The sequence below is a fragment of the Pygocentrus nattereri genome, chromosome 10 (assembly GCF_015220715.1).
Source record: "Pygocentrus nattereri isolate fPygNat1 chromosome 10, fPygNat1.pri, whole genome shotgun sequence".
Lineage (NCBI taxonomy): Eukaryota > Metazoa > Chordata > Actinopteri > Characiformes > Serrasalmidae > Pygocentrus > Pygocentrus nattereri.
Genome location: NC_051220.1, coordinates 10,490,362 through 10,505,000, shown reverse-complemented (window position 1 = coordinate 10,505,000; position 14,639 = coordinate 10,490,362). Strand labels below are relative to the sequence as shown.

The 14,639-nt window shown below is 38.8% G+C and overlaps 1 protein-coding gene across 5 annotated transcripts in view; it reads left to right on the top strand.

The window, feature by feature from the left end:
- Window positions 1-14,639, top strand: part of cnksr1 (connector enhancer of kinase suppressor of Ras 1) — a 62,158-nt gene that overhangs the window by 12,265 nt on the left and 35,254 nt on the right. For 4 of the 5 annotated variants that reach the window (XM_037542240.1, XM_017716753.2, XM_017716751.2 and 1 more), the window contains exons 3-4: window positions 3,408-3,610; window positions 6,853-6,937. In XM_037542240.1, coding sequence (XP_037398137.1) covers window positions 3,408-3,610; window positions 6,853-6,937 — 288 coding nt within the window. Of the gene's footprint in view, window positions 1-3,407; window positions 3,611-6,223; window positions 6,281-6,852; window positions 6,938-14,639 lie in introns of those variants that run through there. The other variant, XM_017716755.2, reaches the window with a different exon arrangement.

Below are 14,639 nucleotides of genomic sequence, written 5' to 3'. Positions count from 1 at the left end.
GTGTGTGTGTGTTTGCAGACATAGTGTGTGTTTGGGTATGTGTTTACAGATGGAGTGTGTGTGGTTGTGTGTGTGTGTGTGTGTGTTTGCAGACGTACAGTGTGTGTTTGGGTATGTGTTTACAGATGGATTGTGTGTGGTTATGTGTATGTTTGTGTGTGTGTGTTTGCAGACGTACAGTGTGTGTTTGGGTATGTGTTTACAGATGGAGTGTGTGTGGTTATGTGTATGTTTATGTGTGTGTGTGTTTACAGACGTACAGTGTGTGTTTGGGTATGTGTTTACAGATGGAGTGTGTGTGGTTATGTGTATGTTTGTGTGTGTGTGTGTGTGTGTGTGTGTGTGTGTGTGTGTGTGTGTGTGTGTGTGTTTGCAGATGTACAGTGTGTGTTTGGGTATGTGTTTACAGATGGAGTGTGTGTGTGTGTGTGTGTGTGTGTGTGTTTGCAGACGTACAGTGTGTGTTTGGGTATGTGTTTACAGATGGAGTGTGTGTGGTTATGTGTATGTTTATGTGTGTGTGTGTTTACAGACGTACAGTGTGTGTTTGTGTGTGTTTAGATGTACAGTACGTGAGAGTGTGTTTATATGTGTGTGTGGTTATTTGTATGTTTGTGTGTGTGTTCGTGTGTATGTTGTGTGTGTGTGTGTGTGTGTGTGTGTGTGTGTGTGTGTGTTTGCAGACGTACAGTGTCTGTGTGTGTGTGTGTGTGTGTGTGTGGTTTACATTTACAGCATTTACATTTACAGCATTTACAGCATTTATTTGTATGTTTGTGTTTGTGTGGTTATTTGTATGTTTGTGTGTGTGTGTGGTTATTTGTATGTTTGTGTGTGTGTTTGCAAACAGTGTGTGTTCGTGTGTGTGTGTGTGTGTGTGTGTTTACAGACGTACAGTGTGTGTTTGTGTGTGTTTACAGATGTACAGTACGTGAGACTGTGTGTTTATCTGTATGTGTGTGTGTGTGTGGTTATTTGTATGTTTGTGTTTGTGTGTATGTTTATGTGGGTGGGTGGGTGTGTGTGGTTATGTTTATGTATATGTGTGTGTGTGTTTACAGACGTACAGTGTGTGTTTACAGATGTACAGTACGTGAGTGTGTGTTTATCTGTATGTTTATATTTGTGTGTGTCTGTGTGTGTGTGTGTGGTTATTTGTATGTTTGTGTGTGTGTTTGCAAACAGTGTGTGTTCGTGTGTATGTTGTGTGTGTTTGCAGATGTACAGTGTCTGAGTGTGTGTTTATGTGTATGTGTTGTGTGTGTGTGTGTGTGTGTGTGTGTGTTTACAGATGTACAGAATGTGAGAGTGTGTTTATCTGTATGTTTGTGTGTGTGGTTATTTGTATGTTTGTGTGTGTGTGTGTTTACAGACGTACAGTGTGTGTTTGTGTGTGTTTACAGATGTACAGTACGTGAGTGTGTTTATCTGTATGTTTATATGTGTGTGTGTGTGTGTGTCTGTGTGTGTGGTTATTTGTATGTTTGTGTGTGTGTTTGTGTGTGTGTTTGCAAACAGTGTGTGTTCGTGTGTATGTTGTGTGTGTTTGCAGACGTACAGTGTCTGTGAGTGTGTGTGTATGTGTTTGTGTGTGTGTTTACAGATGTACAGTGTGTGTTTGTGTGTTTACAGATGTACAGAATGTGAGAGTGTGTTTATCTGTATGTTTATGTTTGTGTGTGTGTGTGTGTGGTTATTTGTATGTTTGTGTGTGTGGTTATTTGTATGTTTGTGTGTGTGTGTGTGGTTATTTGTGTGTTTGCAGATGTACAGTGTCTGTGAGTGTGTGTTTGTGTGTGTGTGTGTGTGTTTACAGACGTACAGTGTGTGTTTGTGCGTGTTTACAGATGTACAGAATGTGTGTGTGTGTGTGTGTGTGTGTGTGTGTGTGTGTGTGTTTTGCAGACAGTGTGTGTTCATGTGTATGTTTGTGTGTATGTTTGCAGACGTACAGTGTCTGAGTGTGTGTGTTTATGTGTATGTTTGTGTGTGTGTGTTTGCGTGTGTTTGCAGACATACAGTGTGTGAGTGTGTGTGTATTTGCAGACGTAGAGTGTGTGTGTGTTTGTGTGTGTGTTTGCAGTCTTACAGTATGTCAGTGTGTGTGTGTGTTTCTGCATGTTTATGTGTGTGTATGTGTTTGCAGCTGTACAGTGTGTGTTTGTGTGTGTGTGTTTGCAGACATACAGTGTGTGTTTGGGTATGTGTTTACAGATGGAGTGTGTGTGGTTATGTGTGTGTGTGTGTGTGTGTGTGTGGTTATTTGTATGTTTATGTGTGTGTGGTCATTTGTATGTTTGTGTGTGTGTGTGGTTATGTGTATGTTTATGTGGGTGTGTGTGTGTTTACAGACATACAGTGTGTGTTTGTGTGTGTTTACAGATGTACAGTATGTGAGTGTGTGTTTATCTGTATGTTTGTGTGTGTGTGTGGTTATTTGTATGTTTGTGTGTTTGTGTGTAAAGAGTGTGTGTTCGTGTATGTTTGTGTGGGTGTGTTTGCAGACATAGTGCATGTGTGTGTCTGCAGTCATAAAGTGTGTGTGTATGTTTTGTGTGTGTTTGCAGATGTAGTGTGTGTGTGTGTGTGTGTGTGTGTGTGTGTGTTTGCAGACGTATAGTGTCTGTGTGTGTGTGTGTGTTTACAGACGTACAGTGTGTGTTTGTGTGTGTTTACAGATGTACAGAATGTGAGAGTGTGTTTATCTGTATGTTTGTTTGTGTGTGTGTGGTTATGTGTATGTTTGTGTGTGTGTGTTTACAGACGTACAGTGTGTGTTTGTGTGTTTAGATGTACAGTACGTGAGAGTGTGTGTTTATCTGTATGTTTGTGTGTGTGTGTGTGGTTATTTGTATGTTTGTGTGTGTGTGTGGTTATTTGTATGTTTGTGTGTGTGGTTATGTGTATGTTTGTGTGCGTGTGTGTTTACAGACGTACTGTGTGTGTGTGTGTGTGTGTGTGTTTATCTATGTTTATGTGTGTGTGTGGTTATTTGTATGTTTGTGTTTGTGTGTGTGTGTTTGCAAACAGTGTGTGTTTGTGTGTATGTTTGCAGACGTACAGTGTCTGAGTGTATGTTTGTGTGTGTGTGTGTGTGTGTGTGTGTGTTTGCAGACGTAGTGCGCGTGTGTGTGTTTGCAGATGTAGAGTGTGTGTGTGTGTGTGTGTGTGTGTGTGTCTTTGCAGTCGTAAAAAGTAAGATGGAGTGTGTGTGGTTATGTGTATGTTTATGTGTGTGTGTGTGTTTGCAGACGTACAGTGTGTGTTTGGATATGTGTTTACAGATGGAGTGTGTGTGGTTGTTTGTTTGTGTGTGTGTGTGTTTGTGTTTGCAGACATACAGTGTGTGTTTGGGTATGTGTTTACAGATGGAGTGTGTGTGTGTCTGTGTGTGTTTGTGTTTGCAGACATACAGTGTGTGTGGGGAGACTCTGCGCAGTGCAACAGAGAAGTTGCACGCGGTGGCTCACTCTCTGCAGATGAACATTCAGAGCCGCTGGCGCATAAACACATATGACGGACAGAGCACCACCCAGCTGCCCACTGCAGTACTGCAGGCGGTGGTGGAGATCATCACTGCAGCGAAGGCTCTGTTCTACATGTTACAGAGGTAAACATACAGCACACACTGCAGCTTATATGATACACAGAATGCAGTTACAGCGTGGGTATATGTACACTACTGTTCAAACACACTGTTTTTCACCTGTTTTATTCACAGTGTACTTTGGGAACACAAAGACAGTATGACCGAAAAAGTGAAATTATTAAATAATAAACTGCAATGATTTATTTGTGTGTTTTTGTCTTTTGATGTGCCTTTGGCTTTTATTTATATCCAGCATAATGAATCATATGATGGCATTTTAGGGACACTGTAAAAAAAAAAATAGTAATACACTTCAAGAATAAAGTTGTAACATTTTCAAAACATAAATGTATTATATATTATGATGAATATCATACTGTACGACATTATTCTCAAAATATTAAGATTTATTCCCGAAATATCATACTGTTTTTATCTTGAAATTTTACTACTTTATTCTAGAAATAGTCTGCCTTTATTCTTGAAAAATTACAAGTTTTTTCTCTCTAAATATTGCTACATATTTTTCTCAAAATATCATACCATATTACTTTTTATGTCAAAGTATTATGACTTTGTAAAGTATTCTCAAAATATCATACTGTACAACTTTATTCTCATAACATTGCAACTTTATTCTCGAAATATCTTTCTGTACAACTTTATTCTCATAACATTACAAGTTTATTCTCAAAATAGCATACCGTACAACTTTATTCTCATAACATACCGTACAACTTTATTCTCATAACATTACAACTTTATTCTCAAAATAGCATACCGTACAACTTTATTCTCATAACATACCGTACAACTTTATTCTCATAACATTACAACTTTATTCTCAAAATAGCATACCGTACAGCTTTATTCTCGAAATGTCTTTCTGTACAACTTTATTCTCAAAATATCATACCCTACAACTTTATTCTCATAACATTACAACTTTTTTCTCATAACATTACAACTTTATTCTCATAATAGCATACCGTACAACTTTATTCTCGAAATATCTTTCTGTACAACTTTATTCTCAAAATATCATACCCTACAACTTTATTCTCATAACATTACAACTTTATTCTCAAAATAGCATACCGTACAACTTTATTCTCATAATATTCCAACTTTATTCTCAAAATATACCGTACAACTGTCATAATATTACAACTTTATTCTCGAAATATCATAACGTACAACTTATCTCAGTATTGCGACTTTATTCTCAAAATATTACAACTTTATTCCCAAAGTCTACTATTTTTACTTTAACAGTGGCCCTAAAACACCATTGTAGAATCACCTGTATGTGAAATTTGCTGTATAAATAAACTTGCCTGCTTTATCATTGTAAGTTAATTCAGCTTTCTCTATTATTAGAAACAGCTTGATTTCATGCTGAAAATGCCTTCCTTTTTACATTTTCCTTTGATTTGTTTCATTAGCCTCAGACTCATATCAGATATCAGTCTTTTTATACATGTATCTACAACAAAAACAGTGATTCCAAACTTTTGAACAGTAGCATATTGTGACTCAGAATGAAACTTCTTTCTCCATTTTTATCATTTCATTGCATAATTTGAAAATGCCAGTTGCTGCTTAAGTTGTATGATGAACAGACCCATGGAAATGGCCCATAATGACAATGGAATAAAATCTTGTTATATTCATTTATATTGATAGTTAAGAATGGTCCTCATTCACCAACCATTCTTAAGAAGAAATTTCTTCTTAAAACCCACTGACGCAGTTTTTATGAAGATTGTGACATTCACCCATATTTTCTTATTTGGGACTAGATAGTAAGCTGTCACTTGGGCAGTGCCCCTCTTGTCAATGGGGTGGTTCCAGTCAAGGGTTCATCTCAGGACCTTTAGTCAGGGAAGATAACTGTACCATAATCCATTGTAATTATGTTTTCTAAGTTGTATTGAGTTCACACACCCCATCTTGTCTCCAGGCTTATTATATTGTTCTGTTTTAAAATATGAAGTTATGAAAAAGGTACAAATTTGTACTTTTCATCTGGAAAACCTTATTTAAGGTTCTCAATTGGACCTTAAAACCACTGTTGTACCTTTAAGGGAACATTTATATTGTTTGTACCTTGATGAACGAAAAATCTACCTGCAGAGAACCTTTATTTCTAGCAGAGAAGAGAACCTGCACACACTCAAGAGCACAAAAGTGAGAACGGTTCTGCGCTTTGAGAACGGTTCTGCGCTTTAAGAACATGTCATGAATCTGACATAGGCTTTTCCTGAGGACCTTTCTCAAGAACACATTTAAGAACAAACATACAAGGATATTGGAGAATGAGGCCCAGTGTTTTTGTGTTCTCCTGTAAAGTTGCAATGTTGGGGATGTGCTGCAAAATAATGAACTTAGTGGTAAATCTTAAAATTATGATTTAATGAGCTGGACCATATAGAGAGAGATAAAAGGCATAAAAAATGAAAGACTTGTTAATGCCATCTTTCACACATCATGAGATTCAGTGCTTCTTTTTCTTGTTGAAGTGTTACACAAGTGATATCAGTCTCTTGGTCACATGTGGTGTTTGTGCTCTCATTAAAGCGAGTCTCTGGGCTCAGGTCATGAGAACAGACAGTGTAGCAGTTAAGTGCTTCTCAGAAATCAGAGAGCAGGATTAAAAGCGCTTTAGTCTTCTCTGTTGGTCTCAGACAGGTACAGGAACAGATTCAGGTTACACATGCTATCTGATTGTGATCGTCCAGTCAGTATTGTATTATTTTGATTGAAATCTGCTTTTTTTAAAAAAACTTTTTGTTAGACTTTTGCCATCATTTTATTTCAATAATGTTGCCAGTGGTACTAGTTGTTGTGTTTTCTTGTTTTTTAAGTATGTAATATCATTTTGTACAAAATGTATGATGGGTAGAGGTTGATGTTTTATATATAAATGATATTAAACATTATACTTCCCAGCTAGCAGGCAGTTTTGGCTAATGTTATCTGCAAGTTGTAATAACATTTTAAAGAAACCCTTTTAATCAGTTTTAAGGATGTTTATCATTGTTTCTATAAAGTTAAATGTTAACTAAGACGTTTTAACATTTTAAGTGTATAAATCAGGATGTTTTGAGGATGTTGTCTGGGCCACAGATTATGTTACATGAAAACTTTCATAGAACAAAAAAATTCAAGAAGGACAGACTTACGAAATTAACGTTTTTTAGATTGAACTGTATTTAGTGTGGCCTATTATAACCTATTGTCTCTGTTTTTGTGTTGTACAGGTATCAGTGTACACAGTTTACGGGACACAGTTCCAGCAAGAACATCAATACTTTGTGTATGGATCTAGGTTCCACTGTCCACAAGGTCAGTGTTGGTTTCAAATCTCTCCTGCTTTTTTTCTTTCTGTAGCTACAGGATGTTTGGCCTGAATGTGTGGTGGATGTTTTGCCTGAACGTTAGGTGGAGGTTTGGCCTCAATGTTTGGTAGATATTTGAGCAGAACGTTAGGTGGATGTTTGGCCTGATTGTTTGGTGGATGTTTGGCCTAAATGTTTGGTGGATGTTTGGCCTAAATGTTTGGTGGATGTCTTGAATGTTTGGTAGATATGTGGCCTGAATATTTGGTGGATGGGTGGCCTTTGTTTCGACTCGCTTTATATCTTTTTAAACTGGGTTACCCATATTGTGTTGAAGCATGGACGTGTACCACATGAGAGAGAGAGAGAGAGAGAGAGAGAGATATGAGGAGTGTTGGGTGAAAATGGTTTGTTCCTGGATGGAGGGAGTAACAGAAGAATGGGCGGATAAGTGGGGCAGAGGGAGGAAGGGGATACCATTCTTTAAACACAAAACACAGACATGCACTCAGAAATTGCACTGGATTAGAACACAGACTGTAAGTAACTAAATTCTTTACTTTTAGTTAAATAGCAAATATACTTAAAATCTCTCTCTCTCTCTCTCTCTCTCTCTCTCTCTCTCTCTCTCTCTCTCTCTCTCTCTCTCTCTCTCTCTTCTGTAGACTCATGCTGTGACTTTTAAACACACTGTGACTTGTACACACACATGCATTCAGATACAAATCACTCAAACCTGTTCTGTTATCTTGATAATCAGTGCATCAGTATCTGTGTGGGTACATTGTCTCTGTGTGTTAAGGTGTGTTCTCGCCAGGTTGATTTTTCTTTTGCTTGCTTGATCTACTTGAGAATTATGGTGTGTGTGTGTGTGTGTGTGTGTGTGTGTGTGTGTGTGTGTGTGTGCTGGAATGCTTTAGAGGCGGAACTCGCTCCGTGTGTGTGTGTTTGTGAGCTGAATCAGAGTGTGTTTAGACGTGAAGAGAGATGAAGAATAGAGAGACTGAGTCAGTGTTCATTCTAAAAGAAAAAACACTAAGCAACACAGAGGAGGAAGGAAAGTGTGGAAATGAGAGAGAGAGAGAGAGAGAGAGAGAGAGAGAGAGAGCACAAAGTGTAACAGTCTTAGGGTGTCAGGTCTAATGGCTCCCTTCATTTATTTATTTTCCAGTGAAAACAACCATCTTTCAGAGACAAAACAAACATATTTAACAGAAAATTACCCAGAATCCTCTACAGCCAAGTCTAATATCACCTGTCCTGAGTGTTCATTGAGTCACTCTTTCCCTTTATTCCAGCTTCTGTTCTTCTCAGGAGACTCACTTTCAGTTTCTCAAAGAATCTGCAGACACACTTCCAAAGCTCAGTCTTAGAAGTTGGTTGATCATTTTCTGAAGTAATCAAACACATTCAGTGATGTTGAGGTCTGGACTCTGGACTCTGGTCAGTCCATCGTTCCGCTTCTTTGTATGATGTGTCTCCTTTTCTCAGCGAGGTTCTTCTTGAACAGCTACACACCCTTTCAGACCCTTAGTGCTGAGCTGTCTTCTCACAGAGGAAGGATGGACAGAAACCCTGTGGATGTTTTCAGATCTAAAGCAGCTTGATTTTTCTCCTCCCTCTCAAAGATGAATGCTTTAAGTGCTGTTTATCTGATGGGGGCAGTTTTGGTATCTACCAGCTCTTCCAGGTGGTTGTTAGGAGCCCCATTTTCTCTGTAGTTTCTCTTTTCCACTTTGACTTCCTCTGATGTAACTGGATTATTTTATATCTAATCTCCTTATAAACCTTTAGTGGCAGTTTTGACTGGAAAATAAACAAAAGAAGATTTGATGTTTTACTGTTATTGACAGAACTCTAAAAATATAAACACACGAATGCTTGTCTTTTTTAGTAATAAAGGAAAGAAGAACTACTGCACTCTTAAATAGATGGTTCTTTAAGGGTTCTTTAGTAACATCAGTGATTCCATATAGAACCATGAACGTTCAAAGAACCATTTGCATGCTTAAATGGCTCTTTGCATGATTGTTCATGATTGATGGAAAATGTGATTCTAGTTTGCACCAAAAATTATTCTTCTGTTGTTAAATCTTGAAGTCGTAATGACAGGAGAACCCTTTTTGATATATAGAACTGTTTTTAAAAAAGGCTCTATATGGAACCATATAAAACACACTGCATCAATCTGAAGAACCCTTTCATGGCACAAAGAACACGTGAATAATGCAAAGGCTACTTCTATCCATTCTATCTATCCATTTCAAAAAGGGTTCTATGTAGCACCAAAAAGGGATCTTCTATTGTCATGATGTCAGGTCTGTAACAATGTAAGGACCTGGAATTTTTAAACACTGTGTCCACTCACTGTCCACTCTGTTAGACACTCCTACCTTGTCAGTCCACCTTGTAGATGTAAAATCAGAGTTGATAGCTCATCTGCTGCTGCACAGTTTGTGTTGGTCATCCTCTAGTCCTTCATGAGTGCTCACAGGATGCTGTTGGCTGGATTTTTTGGATGGTGGACTATTCTCAATCCAGCAATGACACTGAGGAGTTTAAAACTCCAGCAGCACTGCTGTGTCTGATCCACTCAGACCAGCACAACACACACTAACACGCCACCACCACATCCGTGTTACTGCAGTGCTGAGAATGACCCACCACCCAAATAAAATGTGCTCTGTGAAGGTCCTTTGGGGGTCCTCACCACTGAAGAACAGGGTAACAAAGTATCAGAGAAACAGATGGACTACAGTCTGTAACTGTAGAACTACAACGTGAAACTATATGGTCAGTGGAACCCATAAGATGGACAGTGAGTGTAGAAACAAGGAGGTAGTTTAATCTTATGACTATAAGCAGTTAGATGAATCCATCAGGAGGCAGAAATGTCAGTTGTCAGAGCCATTCCACTGAGATTTAGTGAAAAGGTCAGTCTCAGTGAGGAGCGCGAGACCTGACCTTCTAAATATCACTCTGGATGTGTGAGATGGTCAGAGCACTGTGAGGGTCACTGTGTGAATCATTTTGCTTTCTGAAACCTTCTCAAACCCTCATTCTCCTGCTGTCCTTTAGATCAGCACCTGTGCCGGACAGTTGTTGGGACACAGGTGTGCCTTGTGATGTCATTCACCATTCACTGCTGTCCAGCAGCCTTCAACACTGACCAATTGGTTCTGATGTTGTGTCTGTGGTCACTACCCTCATAATGTTTCAGCATATTAGCCAAAAACTGAAACTGTAATAAAAGTACTGTCGAGTTTTAAAGCCTAGAACACATAGAGCCAACAAACACCAGAGAGCAGATTTGTATTTGCATGCTTGGTTCTTTGCATGGTAAAATGGTTCTTCAGTGTTCTATCTGATAACTGGCTGCATATTTTTCCAGAATAAGGACTAAAAAACAAATGAACTAATGTGCATTAAGGCCTGATCGATATGTACACTTCTAAAAAGATGGTTCTTTAGTAAAAACAGTGGTTCTATATGGAACCGTGAACACTCAAAGAACCATTTGCAAGCTTGAATAGTTTTCTGGTGAAATGGTTCTTCAGAGTGATATAGAATGTGTTGTATATGGTTCTCTATAGAACCTTTTTTTTAAGCCCTGCTGACTGTCGGCAGATCTCCAGAACCAACTCACTCCACTTCTGGAGCAAATTCCATTTGGTTCCAATTTGCAGAGCACTAGATCCTAAGGGAGCTCTAGGACAGAAAGGTGGCTCCAGAGTTCTCTCCCACCCCCTTAAAAAGATGGTTCTTGAAGAGTTCTGGTGCCTGCCAGAAGAACTCTATAACCAACCAAACTCAGATCTCTGGGTTTAGTTTTAGACTTCTCTTTCTGTCAGTAGAACTCTGTATGGTTCTCAAATCCTGTTGATGCTCAGCAGGATTCCACAACCGACTCCTTTACAGTTCTAGAACAAATTCCATTCAATTCTGATTTCTGTTAGCAGAAATCTAGAACCTAGGATACATACAGAACTGTTGTATGCTGAAAAAGTTCTTCAGATTGATGGAAAGTGAGTTGTAGATGGTTCTTTAAACAACCAAAATGGTTCTGCTATTGTTTAGATGTCAAGCTTGTAAGAATAGCAGAAGCTTTTTGGGTGCTAGATAGAACCATAGGCAAGACTTTCTCCTCCAATCTGCAGGACCTTTTCACAATGCAAAGAACCTTTTAAGCATGCAAATGGTTTCTTAAGTGTTCACGGTTCTGTATAGATTGAAGAACCATCTTTTTAAAGTGTGCAGATGAAGGTGTTATTGCTCATATGTTGCTGTTGGGCTGGTTGAGCAGAGCCTCAGCTGAGGAGCTGAGTCCCTGGAGCTGTGGAACCGTTTGGAGGGTCTGCATTCATTTCACTTGTTCCCATGCTCACAGAAGACCATGATTCTGTGTTGAAAGGGTCTAAGGGAGATCTAAAGCTATCCACAGCCGGTTCTAGAGTTGGCTGTAAGTGGATGAAGTACCTCATTAGGCTGGCAGATCACTGAAGAGCTGAAGAAAGTGAATCAGGTTTTCTGTGGAAAATAAAGAAGGGAAGATAAGACGTGTCCTATATCTCAGGGGCTCAGAGACACAAACACAGATAAAAACAATTATTGTCCAGTTATCTAGTGTGTGTGAGAGAGAGAGAGAGAGAGCGAGAGAGAGAGAGAGAGAGAGAGAGAGAGAGAGAGAGAGTTTATACCAGAGGCACAGTGGTCAGAAATCAGATGATGGCTTTCTCTATTTCAGAGAGGGAGAACAGAGGAAAAAATAGAGAGATAAAAAGGAGACAGAAAGCAGAGGCAGAGAGAGAGAGGAAAAAAAGCAAGAGGAAAGAGAAAGGTGGGGAGAGAGAGAGAGCTATAAAGGGGAAGGAGAAGACGTGACGGATGAGTGTAGAGGATAAAACAGGCCACGTTTAGAGATTATGGGGAAGTACAGGAGCTGAATGTGAAAAGAGAGAGAATGAGGACCTCTACGAGAGAGAGAGAGAGACAGATGGTCAGAATCTTGAAGCTGCTTTAAGGTCAGTAAAGCTGCTGCAGGTTTGAGAGTAGTTCATCAAATAAACAGGCAAAGTTTTTAAAACTGTAAACAAATTTTTATCTGCATAAGTGTGTGACTGTGTGGGGTGTGTTTGAAGCCTTTACATGCCTGCAAACTGTGTGTATGTCTTTGTGTGTAAAATCTCTTGTGGGGTAAAAGTTCACGGCTGTGTTTGGTGGTTTAATGTGTAAAAGTTCATGGTTTGCTAACTGAGCCATTTTAAAACTTCACAGAGATCTGCAGACTTTACTGAGAGAAGTCACACATACACGGATAAACAGTCCTGCAGTAGCAGCAGGTGATGTGGCCAAAAATATACACTCAACCGCTCTTGCCAAACAACACATTTTGTTTGATTTTCTAAGTGAGTAAAACGTGCCATAACTTTTGTACAGGCCACGTTTTTATGCTTTTTTCCCCCCATTATGTTAAGTTCATCAAATAAACACTGATTGTGTGTTAAAGTGTGTCCTAGTGTGCTCAGGATGTGTTCACTTATATACACTTAGGCACCAGAACTTTTGCATATGCCTGTGTGTCTCAGTATTACCACTGCAGAGTTGTACACTGTTATTTCTGGTACCGCTGTCTGTTTTCGCTCATGCACAGACCGAGGAATCCAAAAGCAGGTAGATTTTTTTGTTCATCAAGATATAAACAATGTGTAGAGGTACAATAGTGCTTTCAAGGTCCAATTGTATGCCATAAATATGTTTTTCCAGGTGAAAAGTATGTGTTTGTACCTTTTCGTAACCTAATGTTTTAATAAAAACCCAGGAGACGACACGGGGAATGTGGAATCAATACAACCTAGAAAATATGATTACAGTTTTGCGAGTGACTCAGTCATCTAAGCATTGGCCATACCATCAGGAGATCGTGAGTTCGATCCCTGGTGATGCTACAACCGTCTGTGGCTGGGAATCCAAGAAAACGCAGTTGTCCTCGCTCTCTCTGGGTGGGTTAATTAATGCTGTTTTAGTGAGTATTTAAGTTCACCACATGCAGAGTTGTTGATATTCACTGCCCCACTTCTCTGATCATTTCATCACAATCACAATCACACTGCTCATTAAAGGTTAAGATAAGGGTGTGTTTTCAACAAGTACATGCTGAAGGTTGATCGAAGTCCACAAACAGCTGTTTTTATCTAGAACATCAGGGCTATGTCTTTGCATTACTGGCTTAAACTGCTTTTCTGTTCGGATTGTTTAGCTCCTGAATCTCAAATTCTGCACAAATGCAGTTCTAGACTGTGAAGTCCACTTTGGATGAGTGTTGTAATACTTTAGTTCGATTGCCATTAAGAGACTCTAGATGTCATCTTCTCATCTAACTCTATATCCAGAGTTCTAACTCCTGCTAATAAGATTTTAGAGCCAACCAGAGTTCTAGCACTAACATTCAGCAGCATTAGCATTCTACAACTAAGTTCAGTTGGGTCTAGAATTGTGGCTGCCACTTGAGTTTTAGTTTCAGTTGGTTAAAAAGTTGAGTTGTCTTCTGGTAGAACTCGGGGAACAGGCAGTGTTATAGAGTTAACTCCAGTTGTGTTTTAGGACTCTAGAACAAACCTATGTTTTAGAACCAACTCCAGCTTTAGAACTATTTGACTGTAGAGATTCTTTAATGGTAACCAGCCAGAGTTCTGTTGGCTACTAGAAGGATTCCCAAGTTGTCAAGCTCACTCCAGTTGTAGAAATACATCCAGGTCTAGAACAAACTTCATTTGGTTCTAGAATTCTATTGATTGTCATTAGTGTTCCAGAGCCAGTTTTAGTTCTAGTGCAGTGCTGAAGTGAGTGTGGTTTTATTTATGGTGAGATGTAAACAGATCTGGCAGAATGTGCAGCAGCTTTTTATAGAGTCTTGCTCAGTTGAGGGCATTACTGATACTGAGGTGACCAGACACATGGTAACGTAACTCCATGATAAACAGCAGACGATGGAGAGAGGGACAGAGAGACCCTACTTATATATGGACTATAAACATATCACTCATTGTGTAGCTTTATATGGTTAAATTTAATATATAACATGATTTTAATCTCTCATTATCTCACTCATTCATTCACTCAATAACTCATTCACTTACTCAACTCAATAATTAATTCACTCACTAACTCACTCAGTTTTACTCACTTGCTAGCTCACTCACTCACTCACTAACTCATTCGATTTACTCATTTGCTAACTCATTCATTCACTAATTCACTCATTTATTCATTCACTCTGTCAATAACTCATTCACTCACTCAATAACTCATTCATTCACTCAATAACTTTTTTGATTTACTCACTCGCTTACTCAATTACCCATTCAATAACTCGCTCATTCACTCACTCAATAACTCAACCACTCATTCATTCACACAATAGCTCAGTCACTCATTCACTAACTCAGTAGCTCACTCATTCAATCTCTCAGTAACTCAAACACTCATTCACTCACTCACTTGATAACTCACTCATTCATTCACTCAATAACTCATTTACTCATTCAATTCAATAATTAATTCACTCACTAACTCACTCACTAACTCACTCGATTTACTGACTCTCTAACTCATTCATTCACTAATTCACTCACTAACTCATTCATTCACTCACTAACTCAGATTTACTCACTCGCTTACTCAATTACCCATTCACAACTTGCTCATTCACT